The sequence below is a fragment of the Rhinatrema bivittatum genome, chromosome 1 (genome assembly GCF_901001135.1).
Source record: "Rhinatrema bivittatum chromosome 1, aRhiBiv1.1, whole genome shotgun sequence".
Taxonomy (NCBI): domain Eukaryota; kingdom Metazoa; phylum Chordata; class Amphibia; order Gymnophiona; family Rhinatrematidae; genus Rhinatrema; species Rhinatrema bivittatum.
This window is the reverse complement of record NC_042615.1, coordinates 834,996,562-835,020,700: the sequence shown is the minus strand read 5'-3', so window position 1 is coordinate 835,020,700 and position 24,139 is coordinate 834,996,562. Positions and strand designations below refer to the sequence as shown.

At 50.4% G+C, this 24,139-nt stretch overlaps 1 protein-coding gene across 1 annotated transcript in view; it reads right to left on the bottom strand.

Moving 5' to 3' along the window:
* LOC115079620 (talin-1-like) overlaps positions 1–24,139 on the bottom strand; it is a 480,705-nt gene that overhangs the window by 359,659 nt on the left and 96,907 nt on the right. Inside the window, 1 exon segment of the mRNA XM_029583330.1 lies at positions 20,284–20,360. Within this exon segment, the coding sequence (XP_029439190.1) occupies positions 20,284–20,360 (77 nt within the window).

Sequence of the window (24,139 nt, the reverse complement as noted above, 5' to 3'; positions counted from 1 at the left end):
GGACAAAGTTCATAGCCACGAAGCGACTTTGGACTCCCATCACAAACGTTTGCTGCAGTAGAGCAGCAGATTATAGCCATTCAGTCTGTTAATGCAACAATTCTCAAAGATGTAATGACTGCAAAAGATAAGCTTGAAGTGCTGGCTAAATTTAAGGTCCCTACATCATTATAGGTGATCATAGCAGTCTATTCCATTAATAATCCCATATGCAGCTGCCTGGTACTGAAACATAGAAACATAGAAATGACGGCAGAAGAAGACCAAACGGCCCATTCAGTCTGCCCAGCATTTCACACATTTTTTCTCTCATACTTATCTGTTTCTCTTAGCTCTTTGGTTCTATTTCCCTTCCACCCCCACCGTTAATGTAGAGAGCAGTGATGGAACTGCATCTAAGTGAAAAGGAAAATTATGTTTCTTACCTGATAATTTTCATTCCTGTAGTACCAAGGATCAGTCCAGACTGCTGGTTATGCCTCCCCTCCAGCAGATGGAGTCAGAGAGAAAACTGAAAACACCTCCCAGATATACTGGTGTGCCACCTGCTATCCTTCAGTATAAAGTATAACAAAGCAGAAGATAGGCAAAACCAAATCCTCCGCCAACTTAGCCACTAATGAAAAACATGGCAACTGTCTAGATCAAGTAGTAAAACTCTCCCCTGCCAAAACACTGGCAAACATCAACGTAACTTCAAAAAGGCACCACCCTCTAAAAGCAAAGAAAAAGGGATAGGTACCTACCTTGTTGAAATATCGAAAAGCTATGTATAAAAGCTATGTATAGAAACTGGTTATTGGAGCGGACTCTCCTGACACTCAACATCGGGCGGGTGTCTGGACTGATCCTTGGTACTACAGGAATGAAAATTATCAGGTAAGAAACATAATTTTCCTTTCCCTGTACGTACCAGGATCAGTCCAGACTGCTGGGATGTACCCAAGCCGCCTTAATTGGGGTGGGACCCAGAGAGTCCCGCTCGAATGACACTGCTGCCAAAAGAATCAGCTGATGCTCCCCTAACATCAATCCGATAATGACGAGCGAAGGTATGCAACGACTTCCACGTGGCTGCTCTGCAAATCTCCTGGCTAGAAACTAAACGACTTTCTGCCCAGGAAGTTGCTTGAGAACGCAGTGAGTGTGCCTTAAGCCCCTCAGGAACAGACTTACCACAGCCAATGTACGTGGATGCAATCGAACTTTTCAACCAACGAGCAATAGTTGCTTTTGATGCCTGTAGGCCCTTCTTGGGCCCCTGCCATAGGACAAACAAAGGATCCGACCGTCTGAATGCATTAGTGACCTCCAAATATCGCATGATCACTCGCCGCACATCTAGACGCTTCAAATCGGAACCGTGCGAAGACTTTAGGTCCGACGCCGAGAAGGAAGGCAATTCCACCGTCTGATGAACATGAAAAGCCGATACCACCTTCGGCAAGAACGAAGGAATCGTACGCAGAGACACGCCGGCATCCGAAATACGCAAGAACGGTTCCCTACAAGAAAGTGCCTGAAGCTCCGACACCCGACGGGCTGACGCAATGGCCACTAGGAACACGGTCTTGAGCGTGAAAGGGGCCGAGTTGAGACCTTTGAGCACCAAATTCAAATTCCAAGAAGGACAAGGGGGTCTAAATGGGGGACGCAAGTTCCGAACGCCACGCAAAAATCAAGCTACATCCGGGTAGCACGCGAGAGAGAATCCGTCTACCTTACCTCTCAAACACCCCAGGGCCGCTACCTGAACCCTCAGAGAGCTGTACGCCAAACCCTTTTTCAAGCCCGCCTGCAGGAACGTAAGGATATTCCCTACCGAGGCCCGGCGCGGTGGAACTTTAGCTGCCGCGCACCAGGCGTCAAACACTGTCCACACTCTGGCGTAGGCTAGCGTGGTGGAGGGCCTTCTCGCCCGCAATAGGGTGGAAATGACAGGCTCTGAATATCCTTTCCTCCTCAACTGCTTCCTTTCATAAGCCAAGCCGCCAGACAGAAGCGGTCCGCCCGCTCGAAAAATACGGGTCCCTGGCGAAGCAGGCCCTGAAGATGACCCAACCTTAAGGGTCCGTCCCGCGCCAGGTTGACTAGATCCGCGAACCACGGTCTTCTTGGCCACTCCGGGGCCAAAAGAATCACTGGCCCGCGATGGGATTCTATGCGTCTTAACACTTTGCCTATTAGAGGCCACGGGGGAAAACACCTAGAGGAGGATGTGACGAGGCTATGGAAGCACCAGGGCATCTACCCCCTCCGAACCGTGTTCTCGCCTGAAGAAACGCGCTGCCTGTGCATTTTGCCGAGTCGCCATCAGGTCCAGACGCGGCATTCCCCATCGCCGGGTGATGAGACTCATTGCCTCAGCCGAGAGCTCCCACTCTCCAGGATCCAAGTATTGACGACTTAGATAATCCGCTTGTACGTTGTCGACACCCGCTCTGTGGGTGGCCGCTATGCGGGAGAGATGACGTTCTGCCCAGGACATTAACAACGACGCTCCGTCCGCTACCGGCCGACTTCTCGTGCCGCCTTGGCAATTTATATACGCTACTGTGGATGCGTTGTCCGACAGAACTCGCACTGCCCGCCCTTGTACCAACGGGAGAAGTTGGCGCAAGGCGAGACGTACCGCCCTGGCAATAAATTGTCTGGGATTAACCACCAAGCTAAGCTGGAACGAGCCGGCTCCAGCAGCGGCAATTGGGTGCCGTAATCTCCTGATTTCTGATTTCTGGCCCCAACGGGAGAGGAGAGCGCGCTGTAAAGGACGTATATGAGCAAATGCCCACGGCACCATCTCCACAGTAGACACCATATGACCAATGACTTGTAAATAATCCCAGGCCGTGGGCAACGGCAGATCTAGTAAGGCCTGCACCTGAAAACATCAGGTTCTCTAGTCTCCGCTGAGTGAGGAATACCTTGCCTTCCAAGGTATCGAAACGCGCCCCCAAAAATTCCAACTGTTGACTCGGGACCAACTGGCTGTTCGCAAAGTGGACCACCCAACCTAGCGATTGAAGTTGCTGCACCACCGACTGGACTGCCCGCTTGCACGCCTCCTGCGACTTCGCCCGGATTAGCCAATCGTCCAAATAGGGATGCACCAGAATTCCGTGGCGCCGCAGATAAGCTGCGACTATTATGAGAACCTTGGTGAATACCCTCGGGGCTGTTGCTAGCCCAAACGGAAGGGCGCAAAAACTGGAAGTGCTCCCCCAATACTGTGAATCTTAGGTACCTCTGGTGACGTTCCCTGATCCCGATATGAAGATACGCCTCGGCTAGATCCAAAGAAGCCAAAAATTCTCCCTTGTGGACGGCCGCAATAACAGATCTGAGCGTCTCCATACGAAATCGGGGAACGCGCAAGGCCACGTTCACTCTTTTCAAATCCAAAATTGGGCGAAATGTACCTTCCTTCTTTGGGACCACGAAGTAAATGGAATACCTGCCTGTTCTGGTCTCCTCCGGAGGAACAGGCAATATTGCTCCCAGAGCCCGTAACCTGTGTACCGTGTGGGCGATAATCTGCCTCTTTTCCTGAGACCCGCAGGGGGAGACCATAAAAAGATCCCGGAGGGGACGAGCAAACTCCAACTCGTAGCCGTAGCGAACGACGTCGAGGACCCACTGATCCGATGTGACCTTGACCCATTCCTCCCAAAACAGGGACAACCGACCTCCGATGCGGGGAAGGGAGGAATGGGCCTGCGCGCCTTCATTGCGAAGGCTTTCCGGCGGGTAAGTTCTGCGAGGATCCCAGACGCTGTGGATGTCTGCCTCGAAAGGAAGGAGACCAAGGCTGAGACCTGGGGACCTTCCCATGCGAAACCAGCGTTGGCCCCGAAATCGGGACCGTACATTTCCAAAAGAATGAAAAGAACGGGGCATGTCCTCCGGTAACTTGTACACCTTGTTGTCCCCCAAGTCTTTGATGAGCTGATCCAGCTCCTCACCAAACAATAATTTTCCCTTGAAGGGAAAGGAGGCGAGGCGCGATTTTGACGAGGCATCCGCCGACCAACGCCTAAGCCACAGCAAACGCCGAGCAGCGACCGCCGATGACATGCTGTGGGCCGAGGTTCTCAACAAATCATACAAAGCATCCGCCGTGTAAACAACCGCCGCTTCCACACAGTTGGCCTGCTCAGCCTCGGCTGGTGGGAGCTCCCCATGTGGTAAGCAATTGTTGAACCCAGCGGAGAGTAGCGCGCTGAACCATACTGCTACATGCCGCTGCATGGACCCCTAAGGCTGCTATCTCAAAAATGCGCTTTAACAGAACCTCTAACTTTCGGTCTTGGAGATCCTTCAACTTCAAGGCTACCCCTCCCGTGACAGGAATGGTAGTATGCTTAACCACAGCAGTCACTGCCGAATCCACGGAAGGGACCTTAAAAATATCCAAAGAATCCGCTGGCAGGGGATACAACTTATTCATTGCCCTGCTTACGCGCAGGGATGCCTCCGGCACCTCACATTCTTTGGACACGATCTGTAAGACCTTGGCATGTAAAGGAAAAGTCTGCGGGGGGGCCCTTAGACCTGCCATAGCTATGTCCCCTGTGGAAGTGTCAGTGTCCTGCTGCGGCGCTGGGATTTCTAACTCCTTCAAAACATGAAGGATTAAAAAGTTAAGTTCATCTTTGCCAAAGAGGCGCAGAATCTGGGGGTCATCGCCTTTGAGCGCTCCCTGAGCGTCAGAGACCTCTGTCCCTGTGCCATCCGGAGACCATGTGCCATCCGGAGACCCCTGGGTAAAATCCGGAGCTCCCGGACCTCCCATTCCCCCTAGGGAATAAATTCTAGCAGCATCCGAACCCCCCACTTTGTCCTGAGACCCAGACTGTCCTTGCTCAGGGGAAACTCTGGGGACCGTAGGGGGAGGGGGTTCCTCCGGCTCCCAGCCTGCCTCCGCGTCTAAAAACGCCTGATGCATTAACAAGACAAATTTGGAAGAAAAAGGCACTTTCCTTTTGTTGGAGCCCCCCGCGGGCTGGTCCCGAGGGGGAGGGGCTCGAGGAGCCTCCAAATCCGACTCACGGCACGGGCTTAGGGCAGGAGGAGAGTTAAAAGAAAATCCTCCTCCTCCGATGCCGAATCAGCAGGCTGCCGCGTGGTCAAAATGGCCGCCGGCTCCCTAACAGTGGGAGGCGGGGCTAAGGACCGCGCGGCTGCCAGCCTGCCTAATCGCTCCGAGGAAGGACGAGAAGCCGTGCTGCGGGCTGCGCTCGGCCCCCGGGAGGGTCCCTCGCCCCCAGGAATGCAGTGGGAGCAGAGACCCTCCCTGGAGAGTCGCGCCCCCGCCTTGCCACAGGCCGTGCAGGCCGAAGATCGGGGCATCCTGAAGCTGCAGAAAAGGGCGCCCAAAAGTAAGTAGCTGGGTCTGGGAGCAGTAAATTCGCGCCAAAAAAGCTGTCGCTGCGACTGGCAAATTCGCTGGGTGAAGAAACCTCACCCCCTCCGGAGTCCCCGGTCAGCGCGGCAGGCTAGGGCTACAACGGACCGCAGCCTGTTTCCAACAGGGCTTACGGGTCCTTAATCTTTAATTCTAAATTTAATTAACTTTTTTTTTTTTTTTTTTCACAAATAAACAAGGCCCTCTTCAGGTTAAAACACCTGGCATAAAGCAGAGATAGATGGGGGAGGGTGACCGGACCACCGGTAGTCTTTCCCCCGGACCAAAAGGGACACAACACCGGGAAAAAGAATGAGAGCAATGCTCTCACAGCCTGCCTCTATGCTGCAGTGAATAACACGCTGCGCTGAACCAGAAAAAGGGACAATAAACGAAATAAACTAAAACTCTTTTTTTTTTTTTTTTTTAAACTAGTTAGAGAACCAACTAATTGATCTAGACAGTATAACTAACAAGTAATAATTAGTAAATGACACCTGAAAGATTTTTTGTCAGGATAGACAGGACCGCAGGTTATGTCTCTCAATCTGCTGGAGTCAGAGGAAATACTGGAGGATAGCAGGTGGCACACCAGTATATCTGGGAGGTGTTTTCAGTTTTCTCTCTGACTCCATCTGCTGGAGGGGAGGCATAACCAGCAGTCTGGACTGATCCTGGTACGTACAGGGAATATCTAGCTTAATTAGTTAGGGGTAGTAGCCGCCGCAATAAGCAAGCTACACCCATACTTGTTTACCCAGACTATGTAATTCAGTCCTTGTTGGTTGTCTGTATATAGATCCACTTTTCTTCATTCCCCCTGCTGTTGAAGCAGAGAGCTATGCTGGTTATGCGTGAAGTATCAGTTTTTCTTCATTCCCCCTGCTGTTGAAGCAGAGAGCTATGCTGGATATGCGCGAAGTATCGGTCTTTCTCCGATTATGTTTGCTCTGAAGTGCCGAAAAGTGGGAATACATTCAGGTACTGGAGGTATCACAGTCTAAGGCAACTCAGGGTAAAGTGACTTGTCCAAGGTCACAAGGAGATTTACACCCTAACATCCCAGTCTGTAACCGCTGCGCTGACCTCTAGGCTACTCCTCCCCTATGAGGAAAGGCTAAAGAGGTTAGGGCTCTTCAGACAGCTGAAGAGATGGCTGAGGGGGGATTTGATGGAGGTCTACAAAATCATGAGTGGAGTGCAACAGGTAAATAGGGAAGACTTCTTTACCCCTTCCAATATTATTAGGAATAAGGGACACTTCAGGAAGCTAACTGGTAGTAAACTGGAGAAAACAGTTTTTCACTCAGTGCACAATTAAACTGTGGAATTTATTGCCAGAGGATGTGGTGAAAGCTGTTAGTATAGTTGGGTTCCTTGAGGAAAAACCCATTAGCCATTATTAGCCAGGTAGACTTGGGGAAGCTAGTGCTTATCCCGGTTATGAATAAGGAGGAATGGACCTATTCTTTGGGATTCTGCCAGGTTCTTATGGCCTGGATTGGCCACTGTTGGAAACAGGATGCTGGGCTTGATGGACCCTTGATCTGACCCGGTATGGCATGTTCTTATGTTCAAAATGTCATTTGGAAATAACTATGTTTGCTGAACATTTATCATAACCATGGGAAATTACTAGATTATTTTGTTATCCCACTATCAAACTACTGTTAGTTGTTGGAAAAATTATGCATTACTGAATGATACGCTCCGCTGGAATTCTGTTTGTCTCATACATAAATAGGACACTGCATCTGCAGAAAAATGCAATAAAGTCCCCAAGTTTAGAAACACTGGAATCCTGTGCAGGGATTTATTAACCACTAGCAAATTGTTACTCATGATTCATGTGACTGGAAACATCTGCTATGTTGCAAAACATTTATTGGTAGTTACTGCCTGTTTAAAACTACTGGTTCTTACCTGCTAATTTTTGTTCCTGTAGTACCACGGATCAGTCCAGACTCCTGGGTTTTGCCTCCCCTCCAGCAGATGGAGACAGAGAAATTTTGACTGACTCTGCCCTATATCCTGAGGTGCTACCTACAGTCCGTCAGTATTACACTGTGTCAAAGCAGAACACTTTAAAAACCAATAAAACCTGCAACTCACACGTTCCACTCACTAACCCTCCAGTGGGAACAGAACCTGTGAAACAAACTTGGAAAACTTTTGAACTAGTCTGCAGAGAATATAAGGAAGTGCTGAACAAGCGGACTCTCATACCGAAAAGGGCGGGACTCTGGACTTATCTGTGGTACCACAGGAACGAAAATTAGCAGGTAAGAACAAATTTTCCTTTCCCTGTACGTACCCAGATCAGTCCGCAATCCTGGGATGTACCAGAGCTCCACTACACGGGGTGGGATCCTGAGAGTCCCGTCTCGGATCACACCTTCACCAAACCCCCCTGAACCTGGGGCCTGAACGTCCAGTCGGTAATGTCTAACAAAGGTGTGCAACGACTTCCAAGTGGCTGCCCGACAAATCTCTTACAACGAAATTTGCTGACACTCTGCCCAGGTAGAATGCGTTCGAAGACCGACCGAACACGGCCGGCCATGAAGCAGGTACTCCGAACCAATAGCCTCTTTCAACCAATGAGCGATCGTCGCCCTAGACACATTATGCCCTCCTTTTGGGGCCACTCCAGAGCACAAAGAGATGGTCCGACATACGAAAGCCGTTGGTAACCTCCAGATAACGCAACAGCACCTGGCGCACATCGAGCTTCTTCAGATCTCTAGAATAGGGATCAGTGCGGTCCAAACCTGTAAAAGGATGGGAGTTCCACAGACTGATTCAAATGAAAGGAGGAACCCACCTTCGGAAGAAAAGAAGAAACCGTCCGCAATGAGACTCCCATGTCTGTAATCCTTAAAAAAGCTCCCTCCATGACAACGCCTGAAGCTCTGACACCCGGCGAGCTGAGGAAATAACTACTAGAAATACCACCTTTGAGGAGGAAGAGAGAGGGTGTTTGGATTCCTGCTTTGAAGGCTGTTCCAAAGGAGAGGAGAACTGTCCTAGCCCCGACGGAACCTCAACTGACACCAATCGCGCCCCATGTCATCAAGGAGGGACCGGTAAGGAGACCTTTAAACTGGCCCTCCCGCGGCTTTGTTTAACTTTTGCTTAAATTCTGATATCCTCTCGGCCTGGAACCTGATTATATTACTAATTCATGGTGAGTTTAAATCTTATTAATTTACCCTCTTCTCTTCCATCCTCCATTTCTGGGAGGACAGAACCGCACTGACAGCCACGCTCCTGCTCCTCTTGGGTTCTTTAAGCTGTTGTTTTTCTATAAAATAATTTATTGCTTGATGACGGCAATGCCACACGCTAAGAGGAAGGCCAAGTTAAAGGCCTTAGCGCCACAACAGAGGAGCATATCGGAGTGACTTGGCGCCCCTTCAGAAACTCCCGTAGAGGTGACCACTGGAGGAGTAGACCAGGAGCAGGATCTCTCCTCCCAGGCCGAAGAAATCTCATTGAGTTGGAGAAATCTCATTGAGCCAGAGACACCATCTCCTCCTTGTGGTACCGGGGCGGTCCTGGCAGGATTACAGAGAGATATGAGTGAAGGTGTATTAAATCCAGAAACTCTGAGAGGAATACAAAGGCAAAATAAAGATCAATCTACAATTCTGTTTGTTTCTCGGGAAATAATTGAGAAGCCTATGATAGAGACTGCTGATTGTTTACCTAGGGTTCCTTTGAAGCAAGTACTCCAAAACCAGCAGGATCTGGATGGGACAGCAAGTACAACTTTGGGACAACCCCCAGAAATCAGGTCAGTAAGGATGTGATTTTCAAACCAACAACTATCACTCTTGAAACATTATGGAATCTTATTGTAAGATTAGAAACCTCAATAACATCGCTGACAGAGGCAGTTGTAGAAACTAACAACTCAATAAAGAAGAATTCAGATCATATAAGAACACATGAAGAGAAAATTACAGATTTTGATAGATGTATAACACAAGTGGAAAAGATACAACATCATCAAATAGAAAATGAAGAGAATTTCTCTAGGAAAATAGAAAATTTGGAAAATAGTATGCGGGCATTAAATTTAAGAGTAATACATTTTCCAATAAATTACTGAGCCCAGTGGAACTTTTAAAAAATTAAATAATAAAGGTGTTAAAAATTCCAACTGAATGGATGCCAGTAATTGTGAGAGCTTTCTATACTGGTCAAAAGAAAGATAATACACAAGTTTAAACTGAGCAGAGAGGAAAAGAGGAAAAGGATTACCACTTGTAGAAACCTCCATCAATATCTTGGACTTCAAAATTCTCATGATACAGTAGTTAATTATAGAGGGACTCTAATAAGAACATAAGAAATTGCCATACTGGGCCAGACCAAGGGTCCATCAAGCCCAGCATCCTGTTTCCAACAGTGGCCAATCCAGGCCAAAAGAACCTGGCAAGTACCCAAAAACTAAGTCTATTCCATGTTATTGTTGCCAGTAATAGCAGTGGCTATTTTCTAAGTCAACATAATTAATAGCAGGTAATGGACTTCTCCTCCAAGAACTTATCCAATCCTTTTTTAAACCCAGCCACACTAACTGCACTAACCACATATTCTGGCAACAAATTCCAGAGCTTTATTGTGCGTTGAGTGAAAAAACTTTCTCCAATTAGTTTTAAATGTGCCACATGCTAACTTCATGGAGTGCCCCCTAGTCTTTCTATTATCTGAAAGAGTAAATAACTGATTCACATCTACTCGTTCTAGACCTCTCATGATTTTAAACACCTCTATCATATCCCCCCCCCTCAGCCGTCTCTTCTACAAGTTGAAAAGTCCTAACTTCTAGTCTTTCCTCATAGGGGAGCTGTTCCATTCCCCTTATCAATTTGGTCGCCCTTCTCTGTACCTTCTCCATCACAATTATATCTTTTTTGAGATGCGGCGACCAGAATTGTACACAGTATTCAAGATGGGGCCTCACCATGGAGCGATACAGAGGCATTATGACATTTTCCGTTTTATTCACAATTCCCTTCCTAATAATTCCCAACATTCTGTTTGCTTTTTTGACTGCCGCAGCACACTGAACAGACGATTTCAATGTGTTATCCACTATGACGCCTAGATCTCTTTCTTGGGTGGTAGTACCTAATATGGAACCTAACATTATGTAACTATAGCATGGGTTATTTTTCCCTACATGCATCACCTTGTACTTATCCACATTAAATTTCATCTGCCATTTCGATGCCCAATTTCCCAGTCTCACAAGGTCTTCCTGCAATTTATCACAATCTGCTTGTGATTTAACTACTCTGAACAATTTTGTATCATCTGCAAATGTGATTACCTCACTCGTCATATTTCTTTCCAGATCATTTATAAATATATTGAAAAGTAAGGGTCCCAATACAGATCCCTGAGGCACTCCACTGCCCCCTCCCTTCCACTGAGAAAATTGTCCATTTAATCCTACTCTCTGTTTCCTGTCTTTTAGCCAGTGTGCAATCCACGAAAGGACATCGCCACCTATACCATGACTTTTTACTTTTCCTAGAAGCCTCTCATTAGGAACTTTATCAATAGTTAACTTTGCCTTTGTTACTGATAAAGAAAATCTTTTAAGATCTTTCTTCTGCTCACGTTCATCTCTGTTTTACAGGCAGAGAGTCTGGGAATACCCAGACCTAGCATGGAATACTCAACTACGGCGGAAAAAATTTCTAAATCTTAGACAAATGGTATTGGATAAGGGAGGTCGATTTTTGTTAAAATACCCATGTAGATGTGGTGAAATGCAATGATCAAAATTACCTTTTTACCAACCCGGAACATCTTAAAGGTTTTCTGGGGATTGTAACATGAAGGTCCGGTTATTGATTGATAAATGGGGGGGGGGGGGGTGTCAGTGTTTACTAATATTTGTATTTTTCCTATATGTATTCGCTCAAAATGTGACACTTCTCCCAATTGTTGTTTATTTGTAAGAGTTAGTTATTACTATTATGTTAAAAAAGGAATGGAATATTTCCATTTTCCTAAATGATTATAGATACAAACTATTTGTTACTAATGCAAGAAATTTCTTGTAAATTGTTGTTTAAAACGCAATAAAAATAAAATTAAAAAAAAAAAGAAATACCACCTTTAACGTAAGGTCTTTCAGCGTCACCCTCTTCAAAGGCTCAAATGGCGCCTCACACAAAGCTTTGCGAACCAAATTTAGACTCCACGAAGGACAACGATTCCTGACCGGTGGACGCAAATGTTTCGCCCCCTGGAGAAAACGCACCACATCCGGATGTGCTGCTAAGGGTACGCCTTGTATCTTACCCCGGAAACAACCGAGGGCCGCCACCTGCACCTTTAGAGAGCTGCACAATAAGCCTTTAGCCAGACCGGCCTGTAAGGAGGACAAGATATCCAACACTAAAGCCCGAGTAGGGTTCACCTCGTGCTCAATACACCACGACTCAAAAATCCCAGACACCCTGAGGTAGGCTAGGGAAGTAGAGGTTTTCCGTGATCATAGAAGAATGGTCACAACTGCATCCAAATAACTTTTATTCTTCAGACGCTGCTTCTCAAAAGCCATGCCGCAAGACAAAAGTGTTCTGCCTCTTCCAAACAAACTGGACCTTGACATAGAAGGTTCGGGAGGCCCGAAGTCTGAGAGGACCTTCCACCGTTAGGTTGACCAGGTCCGCAAACCATGGACGTCTCAGCCTTTCCGGAGCTACAAGGATCACTTCTGATGGGTGAGCGTCTATGCTTGCGAGCTGCCCCACGTTTGGACAAGTCAGGGGCCCAGACTACCAAAAGGGAAAGATCCTCGGAGGACAAGGGAGCTCTGAAGCTTAAGCGCCCTCTCTGGACCACTTTGTTCTGCTCGGTGGATGATTCCTTCTCTGAGGATTCGGAGCAGGACGATCAAGGGCTGAAGGGCAAGCCTCCTCCAGGCTCAGACCGGACCAGGACCTTCCTTCCAAACATTGTGCCCACGTGCTCGACGGAGATGACCCTAAGGTGGTCCGCTTCTTCAGGAAAGACGAGCTGAGCCCACTATTTCCCGCAGTCCTGGAAGAATTGGGCATTGAGACCCCCTCAAGAAGTCTCTCCTATGGGGTCCATTGATCCAGTCATGGAGTAGCGCTCCTTCCACCGCTCCACTGGAGGAAGCTGAATGATGGCTTCAAGCGCGAGAAGACACTGTAATGTGTCTTGCACCGCCCGACAGTTTATCAACTGTTGAGCCTCGACCACCACCAGCTTTGCTTCTGGTTCCTCCCTGACAATTGATATAAGCCACTGCGATCGCACTGTCGGACAGAACCCTGACTGGGAGGGAACCAGGTGTCTCTTGGGGAGATTGACTACCCAACCGAGTGACCTCAATAGCTGAAGGACTCAGAGAATCGCAGAGTGACAGAGAACCTCCAACTTCGCTCAGATCAGCCAGTCGTCCAGATACGGATTAACTAAGAACCCTTCCTTCCAGAGTTCCGCTGCCACCACGATCATCACCTTGGTAAAGGTTCTGGCCGCTGTGGCAAGGCCGAAAGGCAGAGCGCTGAACTGAAAATGTTCCCCCAGGATGGAAAACCTGAGAAATTTCTGATGATCTGCATGTATTCCTATGTGCAAGTGCGCTTCAGTAAGATCCAAAGATGCTAGGAATTCCCCCTTGCGCACCGAAGCAATGACCGACCTTAGGGTCTCCATGAGAAACCGCGGAACTCAAAGGCATCTGTTGACCCTCTTTAAATCGAGGATGGGCCGGAAGGTGCCCTCTTTTTTTGGCACCACGAAGTAAATGGAGTAGCGCTCCTTCCACCGCTCCACTGGAGGAACCTGAATGATGGCTTCAAGCGCGAGAAGACACTGTAATGTGTCTTGCACCGCCCGACGCTTCTCTTTGTATGTGCATGGGGAGACGAGTAGGTGATCTTGAAGGCGACGAGCAAAATCTAAAGCATAGCCGTGATTTATCACACTGAGGACCCACTGGTCTGATGTCAATTTGGTCCATTCCTCGTAAAATAGAGACAACCTGCCCCCTACCGCCGGTGGAGAGGAATGGAACGGCCTCACTGCATTGGGAAGATTTAGGTCCTCCAACAGACTAGTGGGTGGTCCCCATTCTGCCGAAGCGATGCCCACAAAAAGACTGGGACCAGGATTGTTGTCTGCCCGGGTTCTGCCTAAATGAAGAGCCTGAAGATTGGGAAGACAGGAATCTCCCGATTCCCACGGAAACGTGACCAAGGAGGAAAGGAACCCCTTGCCTTGGGCTTATCCTCCGGTAAGCGAGGGACTTTGTTCTCACCCAAGGACTGAATCATGTCCTCCAGGTCCTTTCCAAAAAGTAACTTGCCTTTGAAAGGCAGAGAGCCCAGCTGAGCTTTGGAGGAAACATCTGCTGACCAGTTCCTCAACCAGAGAAGTCTGCAGGCAGAGAAAGCTGAAACAATAGATCTGGCTGACGTATAGAGTAAATCATACAGGGCATCAGCACTGTAAGCCACAGCAGCTTCCAAAATGCCCAGCTTGAACAGCTTCCGCCTCCAACAGAGATGTGCTACTCTGCAATTATTGCACCCCAGCGAAGCCCTGCCCTTAAGGAGAAACTGCTGCACACGACAGCCCTGACTCCAAGCGCCGATACTTCAAAAATCTTCTTAAGCTGAACCTCTAGCTTACGATCCTGAAGATCCTTGAGGGCCGTCGCTCCCGTTACTGGGATAGTGGTCTCTTGGTGACTGCTGACACCGCCACATCTACCTTGGGAATACGAAGGAGATTCAGAGCTTCTGGCAAGGAGTATAGCTTGTCCATCGCCTTGCTGACTTTCAAACCTAAATCAGGAGTGTCTCAATCCTGGAACAACAAATCCATAACCAAAAGATGGAAAGGGAAGGACCTGGTCGGACCTCAGAGACTCACCATGACTGGTTCAATGGACCCCATAGGAGAGACCTCCTGAGGGGTCTCAATGCCCAATTCTTCCAGGACTGTGGGAAAGAGTGGGCTCAGCTCGTCTTTCCTGAAGAAGCGGACCACCTTAGGGTCATCTCCGTCGAGCACATGGGCACAATGTTTGGAAGGAAGGTCCTGGTCCCCTTCGATATCTGAGCCTGGAGGAGGCTTGCCCCTCAGCCCTTGATCATCCTGCTCCGAATCCTCAGAGAAGGAATCATCCACCGAGCAGGACAAAGTGGTCCAGAGAGGGCGCTTAAGCTTCAGAGCTCCCTTGTCCTCCGAGGATCTTTCCCTTTTGGGAGTCTGGGCCCCTGACTTGTCCAAAAGTGGGGCAGCTCGCAAGCAAGAGCTCTCTCCAGAATGCCTCCTAGCTGACTTCCTGGCCTTGAAGGCCTTATGAAGCAGCAAAATAAAGTCTGAAGAAAAGGAGGAGGAGGAATCTGAAGCCCCCTCGGGGCTCTCCTCAGTTGCCCCAGCAATATTCTCTGTCTGACCACACCGTCGGAGGCTGCCTGCTGCGGGAATAGAAGAGGAGGGGAAATCCCCTCCCCCCCCCCCCCCGCTGCTTGCGTTGCTGTGTAAAAGGAGGCCAAAATGGCGTCCATTGCCGCGCTGAGTGGGAACAGATCTGAAGAAGCGAGCCGCGGGCGCCCGGGCCTTGCAGGCTCTCGGTGCACCCTAGAACCGCTGCCCCCGAGGTTGCCTCCCTCCCAGGAAGGAAGGAGGAACATAGGCCATCGCACGATACGCTGGTATGTCCCCACACGCGCGGCAGGCCACTCCATGGGGTATTGTGAAGCGACTCCGGGGGCCAGCTGAAAGAAAGGGAAAAAGTCGCCGGCTGTAAATACAGGAACGAGAGGGGATGGTCAGACAGGCCCGGTAACAGAGGCGGACAAGAAAGGAAAGTTTTCAAACTTTTTTTTTTTTTCCAAACCTTAGTCGAGAGGCGCAGGTCCTGCCCCTCCTGGGGCGAGTGAGCTGGACTCCCAGGTATCACCCCAGGGCTGTGGTAACCTGGGCAGCAGGGTCAACCAACCCATCTTCTCCAGGAGCCTCTAATACCAGGGGGGATGGTCCCCTCAGGACCTGCCAACCCCCTGGGAGGCTGACAGAAAATCTTCTGTTTTTTTGTTGTTGTTTCTCTTAAAGAGACACTAAGCCTAACTATCGTCAATTAAAGTCCCCCTCACTTCTTTTTCTTTTCTTTTAAACTAACTCCAGACTGTAGGATTTTGCACCTCCACCATCTGCTGGAGACAGAGAAATACTGACAGACTATAGGTGGCACCTCAGGGTAAGGGCAGAGTCAGTCAAAACTTCTGTCTCCATCTGCTGGTGGGGAGGCAAAACGCAGGTGTCTGGACTGATCCGGGTACGTACAGGGAACACTTAATAACTGAAAAACTATCAACTGGGTGAGAAGTTAGTTGAACAGCAGGAGAGTATTATCAACAGGAACGTGACCAGCAGGGCACATGATCAGTGCTGGCCCAGTCTGAGACACTGGGGAAGGGGTGAAAAGGAATATATCTATCCGCAGATTGCGTAAACATTTGCAACTGAACAGACATGCTAGGGGGGGGGGGGTTTAATGAGATGAAAGATGACTAAAAAAATTGGAAAAATGGTCAAAGCTATGACTGTGACACTTCAATCCGAAAAATACAAAATCATGCATTTAGGACGTAGAAATCCAAGGACCAAATACCTTTTGGAAGAATAACCAGCAGTCAGCAAACAGGAAAGAGACCTGGGGCACATCTCTGATGACTTCAAGGGAGCTGGTCAGTGTGACAAAGCATTAGGAAAGAGAGGCATGGTTAGTAGAAAGAGGGAAGTGATGCTGCCTTCCTACGGGTCTGTGGTAAAAAAAATCCACTACAAGGCCTGGAGACCACATCTATCCAAACTAGAAGCAGTGAAACGGGGCACAGCTGCACCACAAGCCACACATAGGGAGACTGCAGACGCATACGACATGAACGGAAACGGGGAGGCTGCTACAAATATTCAATTATCAGCAGCCCTCAACATGGCACAAGGCACAATGGAGTTGTCATGTGACGCTGAAGGGAGGGTGAGAACATCGTTTTTCACCAAGGCGGCAGTGGATACCTGGAAGAGACTTGCAGCAGGTATTAGAGGAGCAGAATTCAAGCATGCACAGGACAGAGAGAGAGGGACAGGAAGGGCATGAGGAGGGGAGGAGTAGACCTGAGAATGAGTGAGGCACACATGGGCAGAGTGCGCGCATGTCTGCTGGGATCCTTCCTGCTGCTATCTTCCCTCTTCCTAACGTGCACTAGCTCTGCTGTCCTTCAGCTTATGGGGCTTTGCAAGCCGCTTAGCTGGCGAGGAGCAGAGGGGATCCGAGTCATGTGGAAAGCAAAGTGAACGTATCACAAAACTACAGTCAGGCACTAACCTCTAACCCTCAAACAGCGGACAGACCCAACAGTGCAGACTGGTGGGAGAATCCTTACAATTTGACAGAAATAAGTTTCCCTCTAGCACCTCAGGCTAAGATTGCAAAACTTGTAAGCTTCCCAAAAGCCAACACTCCCTGAGCAAATTCCCTGTAGCACTCCCTGCTGGAAGAGGCAGGAACTGCACTGCTGGAGCTGTGATCTCCCCCACATCCCTCACACACACCCAGCACTCCTCTGCCATTCCTCACATCCCCTCCTGCTGAGAGAGCCTGGCACTGCTGGAGCTGTGATCTCCCCCACATCCCTCACACACACCCAGCCCTCCTCTGCCATTCCCCACATCCCCTCCTACTGAGAGAGCCTGGCACTGCTGGAGCTGTGATCTCCCCCCCCCCCCCCTCACACACACCCAGCACTCCTCTGCCATTCCTCACATCCCCTCCTGCTGAGAGAGCCTGGCACTGCTGGAGCTGTGATCTCCCCCACATCCCTCACACACACCCAGCACTCCTCTGCCATTCCTCACATCCCCTCCTACTGAGAGAGCCTGGCACTGCTGGAGCTGTGATCTCCCCCCCCCCCCCCATCCCTCACACACACCCAGCACTCCTCTGCCATTCCTCACATCCCCTCCTGCTGAGAGAGCCTGGCATCTCCCCCCCATCCCTCACACACACCCAGCACTCCTCTGCCATTCCCCACATCCCCTCCTACTGAGAGAGCCTGGCACTGCTGGAGCTGTGATCTCCCCCCCCCCCCCCCATCCCTCACACACACCCATCCCTCCTCTGCCATTCCTCACATCCCCTCCTGCTGAGAGAGCCTGGCATCTCCCCCCCATCCCTCACACACACCCAGCACTCCTCTGCCATTCCTCACATCCCCTCCTGCTGAGAGAGCCTGGCACTGCTGGAGCTGTGATCTCCCCCCCATCCCTCACACACACCCAGCACTCCTCTGCCATTCCTCACATCCCCTCCTGCTGAGAGCGCCTGGCACCTCCCCCCCATCCCTCACACACACCCAGCACTCCTCTGCCATTCCTCACATCCCCTCCTGCTGAGAGAGCCTGGCACTGCTGGAGCTGTGATCTCCCCCACATCCCTCACACACACCCAGCCCTCCTCTGCCATTCCTCACATCCCCTCCTGCTGAGAGAGCCTGGCACTGCTGGAGCTGTGATCTCCCCCACATCCCTCACACACACCCAGCCCTCCTCTGCCATTCCCCACATCCCCTCCTGCTGAGAGAGCCTGGCACTGCTGGAGCTGTGATCTCCCTCCCATCCCTCACACACACCCAGCCCTCCTCTGCCATTCCTCACACCTCCTCCTGCTGAGAGAGCCTGGCACTGCTGGAGCTGTGATCTCCCCCCCCCCCCATCCCTCACACACACCCAGCCCTCCTCTGCCATTCCTCACATCCCCTCCTGCTGAGAGAGCCTGGCACTGCTGGAGCTGTGATCTCCCCCCCATCCCTCACACACACCCAGCACTCCTCTGCCATTCCTCACATCCCCTCCTACTGAGAGAGCCTGGCATCTCCCCCCCATCCCTCACACACACCCAGCACTCCTCTGCCATTCCTCACATCCCCTCCTGCTGAGAGAGCCTGGCACTGCTGGAGCTGTGATCTCCCCCCCATCCCTCACACACACCCAGCACTCCTCTGCCATTCCTCACATCCCCTCCTGCTGAGAGAGCCTGGCATCTCCCCCCCATCCCTCACACACACCCAGCACTCCTCTGCCATTCCTCACATCCCCTCCTGCTGAGAGAGCCTGGCACTGCTGGAGCTGTGATCTCCCCCACATCCCTCACACACACCCAGCCCTCCTCTGCCATTCCTCACATCCCCTCCTGCTGAGAGAGCCTGGCACTGCTGGAGCTGTGATCTCCCCCACATCCCTCACACACACCCAGCCCTCCTCTGCCATTCCCCACATCCCCTCCTGCTGAGAGAGCCTGGCACTGCTGGAGCTGTGATCTCCCTCCCATCCCTCACACACACCCAGCCCTCCTCTGCCATTCCTCACACCTCCTCCTGCTGAGAGAGCCTGGCACTGCTGGAGCTGTGATCTCCCCCCCCCCCCCCCCATCCCTCACACACACCCAGCCCTCCTCTGCCATTCCCCACATCCCCTCCTGCTGAGAGAGCCTGGCACTGCTGGAGCTGTGATCTCCCTCCCATCCCTCACACACACCCAGCACTCCTCTGCCATTCCCCACATCCCCTCCTACTGAGAGAGCCTGGCACTGCTGGAGCTGTGATCTCCCCCCCCCCCCCCATCCCTCACACACACCCATCCCTCCTCTGCCATTCCTCACATCCCCTCCTGCTGAGAGAGCCTGGCATCTCCCCCCCATCCCTCACACACACCCAGCACTCCTCTGCCATTCCTCACATCCCCTCCTGCTGAGAGAGCCTGGCATCTCCCCCCCATCCTTCACACACACCCAGCACTCCTCTGCCATTCCTCACATCCCCTCCTGCTGAGAGAGCCTGGCATCTCCCCCCCATCCCTCACACACACCCAGCACTCCTCTGCCATTCCTCACATCCCCTCCTGCTGAGAGAGCCTGGCACTGCTGGAGCTGTGATCTCCCTCCCATCCCTCACACACACCCAGCCCTCCTCTGCCATTCCCCACATCCCCTCCTGCTGAGAGAGCCTGGCATCTCCCCCCCATCCCTCACACACACCCAGCACTCCTCTGCCATTCCTCACATCCCCTCCTGCTGAGAGAGCCTGGCACTGCTGGAGCTGTGATCTCCCCCACATCCCTCACACACACCCAGCCCTCCTCTGCCATTCCCCACATCCCCTCCTGCTGAGAGAGCCTGGCACTGCTGGAGCTGTGATCTCCCTCCCATCCCTCACACACACCCAGCACTCCTCTGCCATTCCTCACATCCCCTCCTGCTGAGAGAGCCTGGCATCTCCCCCCCATCCCTCACACACACCCAGCCCTCCTCTGCCATTCCCCACATCCCCTCCTGCTGAGAGAGCCTGGCACTGCTGGAGCTGTGATCTCCCCCACATCCCTCACACACACCCAGCCCTCCTCTGCCATTCCTCACACCTCCTCCTGCTGAGAGAGCCTGGCACTGCTGGAGCTGTGATCTCCCCCCCCCCCCCCCCCCATCCCTCACACACACCCAGCCCTCCTCTGCCATTCCTCACATCCCCTCCTGCTGAGAGAGCCTGGCATCTCCCCCCCATCCCTCACACACACCCAGCACTCCTCTGCCATTCCTCACATCCCCTCCTGCTGAGAGAGCCTGGCATCTCCCCCCCATCCCTCACACACACCCAGCCCTCCTCTGCCATTCCTCACATCCCCTCCTGCTGAGAGAGCCTGGCACTGCTGGAGCTGTGATCTCCCCCCCTTCTCTCACACACACCCAGCCCTCCTCTGCCATTCCTCACACCTCCTCTTGCATTCTTTATAAAATTATGGATGGGTTGCTGACTTACTTCTTGGGGGACACGGAATCTTCTAGCATAGTGGACTCCTCATCACCTTCAAGGCCAAAGTGATCTTTACTTTTTTTCTGTTGAATACCAAGAAACTCGAGTTAGCAATATTACAAGTACCTGGACAGTGTGGAGGAAAAAGAGCTGCAATGTCCATTTTCCAGTCCTGCACTCACCAACTCTGTGAAGATGAAGGCTGCAGCTGAGCTGTGAAGAGAGGGCAATAAGTGTGCAGAGCGAGCCAGCCCGTGCCTCCACCTCCCACAGAGCAGCCCTGGGGCGCGCGAGCGTGCGAGCTCTCTCCAAAGCCCTGCGGTTCACAGGGCGGATGGATTTGAGTCAGGATATTCATGGGGAGAGGGGGGAACTGAATCAGAGCTCTGCTGGGAGGGGGGGGGGCAATGGAAGGTCCATGATTGGGAGGAGAGAATGGAATGGAGGTCCTGCCGAATCAGGGGGTGGGGGGAAGAAGAGCAGGGATGGAGTGGAGGGTGGGGGGACGGAATACAAGGTTCATCACACCTGTGGGAGAGGGGGGGGGAAGGCAGACTTGCTTACCTGTAACAGTTGTTCTCTGAGAGCATGTGGGTGACATCATCCGCTGGAGCTCTGGGCACGTGCAGCCTGAAACACGTTCCTGCGCCCATGAAATAGCTGGGCACGTGGAGGTACAATGCCGAGGAGAGGCGGGCAGGTTTTCAGAGCACTGATGTCCTGCCGTCCATGGAGAACATCTCTTACAAGGAAGCAGCTCTGCTTTCTCTAAGCACAAGCAGGATGGCAGTCCTCATATGTGAGGATCTCTCAAGTTACAGACTGCCCCAAACTAAAAAGGACAAAAATAACCACAGAACAGTACCAACTGACGAAAAAAAACACAAAAGGTTTTGGTGGCAACAGGCAAGGTTTATTAATTTCTCTCTCTTACGAGGCAGCCTGGAACAAAACCACCAGGCCATAGGAGGGATTCCACAGGGCAGACCGGGCCAGACCTATCCAAACGCGAACGCCTGGAAAGAACTCCATGTTAAAGCTTTGCAAATCTCCTCCATGGAGACCGATCTTAGGTGGTCTAACCCAGCGATTCCCAACCAGTGTGTCGCGTCTCCCGGTGTCCCACTGCCCTGTTGTACTTTCCTTCTCCCTTTTTACAGCCCCTGCCGGCCAATTGGAAGCCTCCTTTCTTCCTACCCCCACTGCCCAATGGGAAGCCTTCTTCATTCTTCCTGCCCTCAAGCAGACCAATCAGAAGCCTCCTCCCTTCTATCTGCCACTGGGAGTAGAAGGAAGGGAGGAAGCCTTTGATTGGCCGGTGAGGCAGGGAGAAGGGGCATCGCATAGTCTGGGGGTGGGGTGGGAGGAATGTCAGTGCGACCAAGCAAGGCCACCACGGGAGCCCAGCCTCGTGGCAGCGAAAAAGGCCTACCAGAATAAAGCTGCAGTGGAACTGGAGCCCATCCCTGCAGTGAAGGAAGAATAGATTTTGGTGAGAGCTGGTGTGTGTGTGTGATTGAGAGAGCGACTGGTGTGAGAGAGCGAGTGTGAGAGAGGAGAGCGAGAGCGCGAGCGAGCGTGCGTGTGTGTGTGTGTGTGTAGGAAGAGGACTGTGAAGACAGAGCTTCAGCAGCCCTTGCTGCTTCTGGTGAGTGCTATTGGCCTGGAAGGGAAAGGAGTAGGAGAGCTGCTGGAGGGGGTAAGTAAAGGTGGCTTTTTAAATTTATTTTTCTTGACTGACTGCCATTTTAATTATTGGGTATTATGCGAGGTCTGCTGTTTTGAAATATTTTGTTGATATTTGGACATACTTTAATAATTTTTATGAGTTTTTAATTGTTGGATATTATTCTGTTTTGTAACATGAGTATAGCTTTACAATTATTTCTGTGTGGGGCTCTATAGCAGCTTGGCTTATTCTGTTTTCCCAATAGGAAGTGTATTAGTGTTTAGGGCCTGGTTTAATAGTTGTATTTCTTAGATAGGATTGTTACTGTTGAGTGTGTTCCATAATACAGGTGTAACTTTGTGCGGGTTAGTTTGTGTGCATTATTGCAGATCCTGAGAGTCTGTTAGGTGCTATATTTCTCTTTCCATTTCTCCAGGTTCGCACTGCATGCAGAGTGACCTTTTTGGTTTTCAATTCCAGTTTCTGTCTTCATATTTATAATTTGTGATTTTTCTGTACTTGGTGAAGGTCAGTTCTGCGTGTGTGACCTAGGTGAGGTATTTTACTAGCATGTAGGTTATTTGTAGTGTTTTCTCAATAGGATATGCATTAGTGGTAAATTACTGTCTTTTCATAAGGAAGGCTATTGTGCCTGGTAGTAAAAGGAGTTTGTTTTGCTTTTACTGAGATGTCATCAGAACCAGAATATTGCCCTAGATCTTCTCTGCACTCATTGCTGGGGGCTGAGGAGATTCCCTGGATGCAGAGTGCATGTTTACATTTAGCCCCGTGATGGTCACATGGTCAGTGTGTCACGCATGTGAGAACCATCTATCAGGTGTGTCCTGGCCGAAAAAAGGTTGAGCAGCACTGGTCTAACCAACCACGACTCTGACACTACCAGCCCTGACATGGCCCATCAGAGTTACATCTGCCTGGCCTTAACAGAAGATGCAGGCTGCTAGCCAATTCGAAAGGGTCCGTTTGGCAACAGCAATTCCAAGCTTCTTGGGGGTCAAATGAAAGAAAAAGCTTGATGGACTTTCTAAGGGCTTCAGGCCACTCCAGGTACAAGGCTAAGGTTTTTTTTGCAATCTAACCTGTGCAGCTCTTGTTCACCTTTGTGAACATGTTGGAAGAACAAATCGCGGACTAAGACTGAAGCCTGACACTATTTTAGGTAATAATCACAAACCTCTACCCTTTCACACACTGTATTCCAGCGTACCTTATTTGTGAACCCACAAAACCAAACACAATTGTAACACTGGTAATCAATTCATATAAATCAATCTCGCCAAATATATGTAGGCCCCTCACTCTAAGGGTCTGTCAAAATCATACAGACTCCTAATTCGGTATAGGGCCACCTTGCTTTAATTATAACGTCTTTAAACTTTTTTGCAATTTTTTCTTTTTTACTTTTTTATAAAATGTCAAGCAAAATGATCGATGATGGGCATTAAATCACCGCTGTTCATAGCACAAAAATGTGTCAAAAGATACGAGAGGAACCGCAATACTCATCTGTTGCCAAATTTTGGCTGGTCTCCCTCTCCCCGACACGCGCGTGTTTCGAACCCGAAGTTCTGCCTCAGGGGGATGTCCTTCTGTATCTGATACTCAACGGATTACCCAGCTTCAAAACCGCGATTTGCCTCCTTCATTCTCTCAATTTATTGGCTTCTTTAGAGCTGTCTTCCTTTTCTCGGCGGCCGCGTTTCGCCGCCCTTGTATTTTGAATGGCGTCCCATAGAAGTGAAACTTATATACCCTGGACCGGAGCTGACGTCATGGTGCACAGTTTTCTTTCACGTCGGAAGTCCCTTGTGCGTCCCTCTCATCTCTAAACAATCCATTGCATTTTTGGATATTTTGATCCAACGTGACAAGGACCGTATAAAAACCACCCTATATAGGAAGACAATAGATCGTAACAACTATCTTAGATACTCGAGTGACCACCCCTTGGGTTTGAAGAACGGACTCCCTATTTCGCAATTTTTACGTCTAAGACGCATTTGCTCCACAGTAGCTGAATTCAAGGCACAAGCTCCAGATTTAACAGCAAGATTTGTCCAGCGTGGATACCCGAATACAATTGTGAAGAAAGCTTACAAGAGGGGCGCTATATGCAAATAGATCACTATTGCTACAATACCAACAGCGTCCTCTCTCACAGAAGACCACATG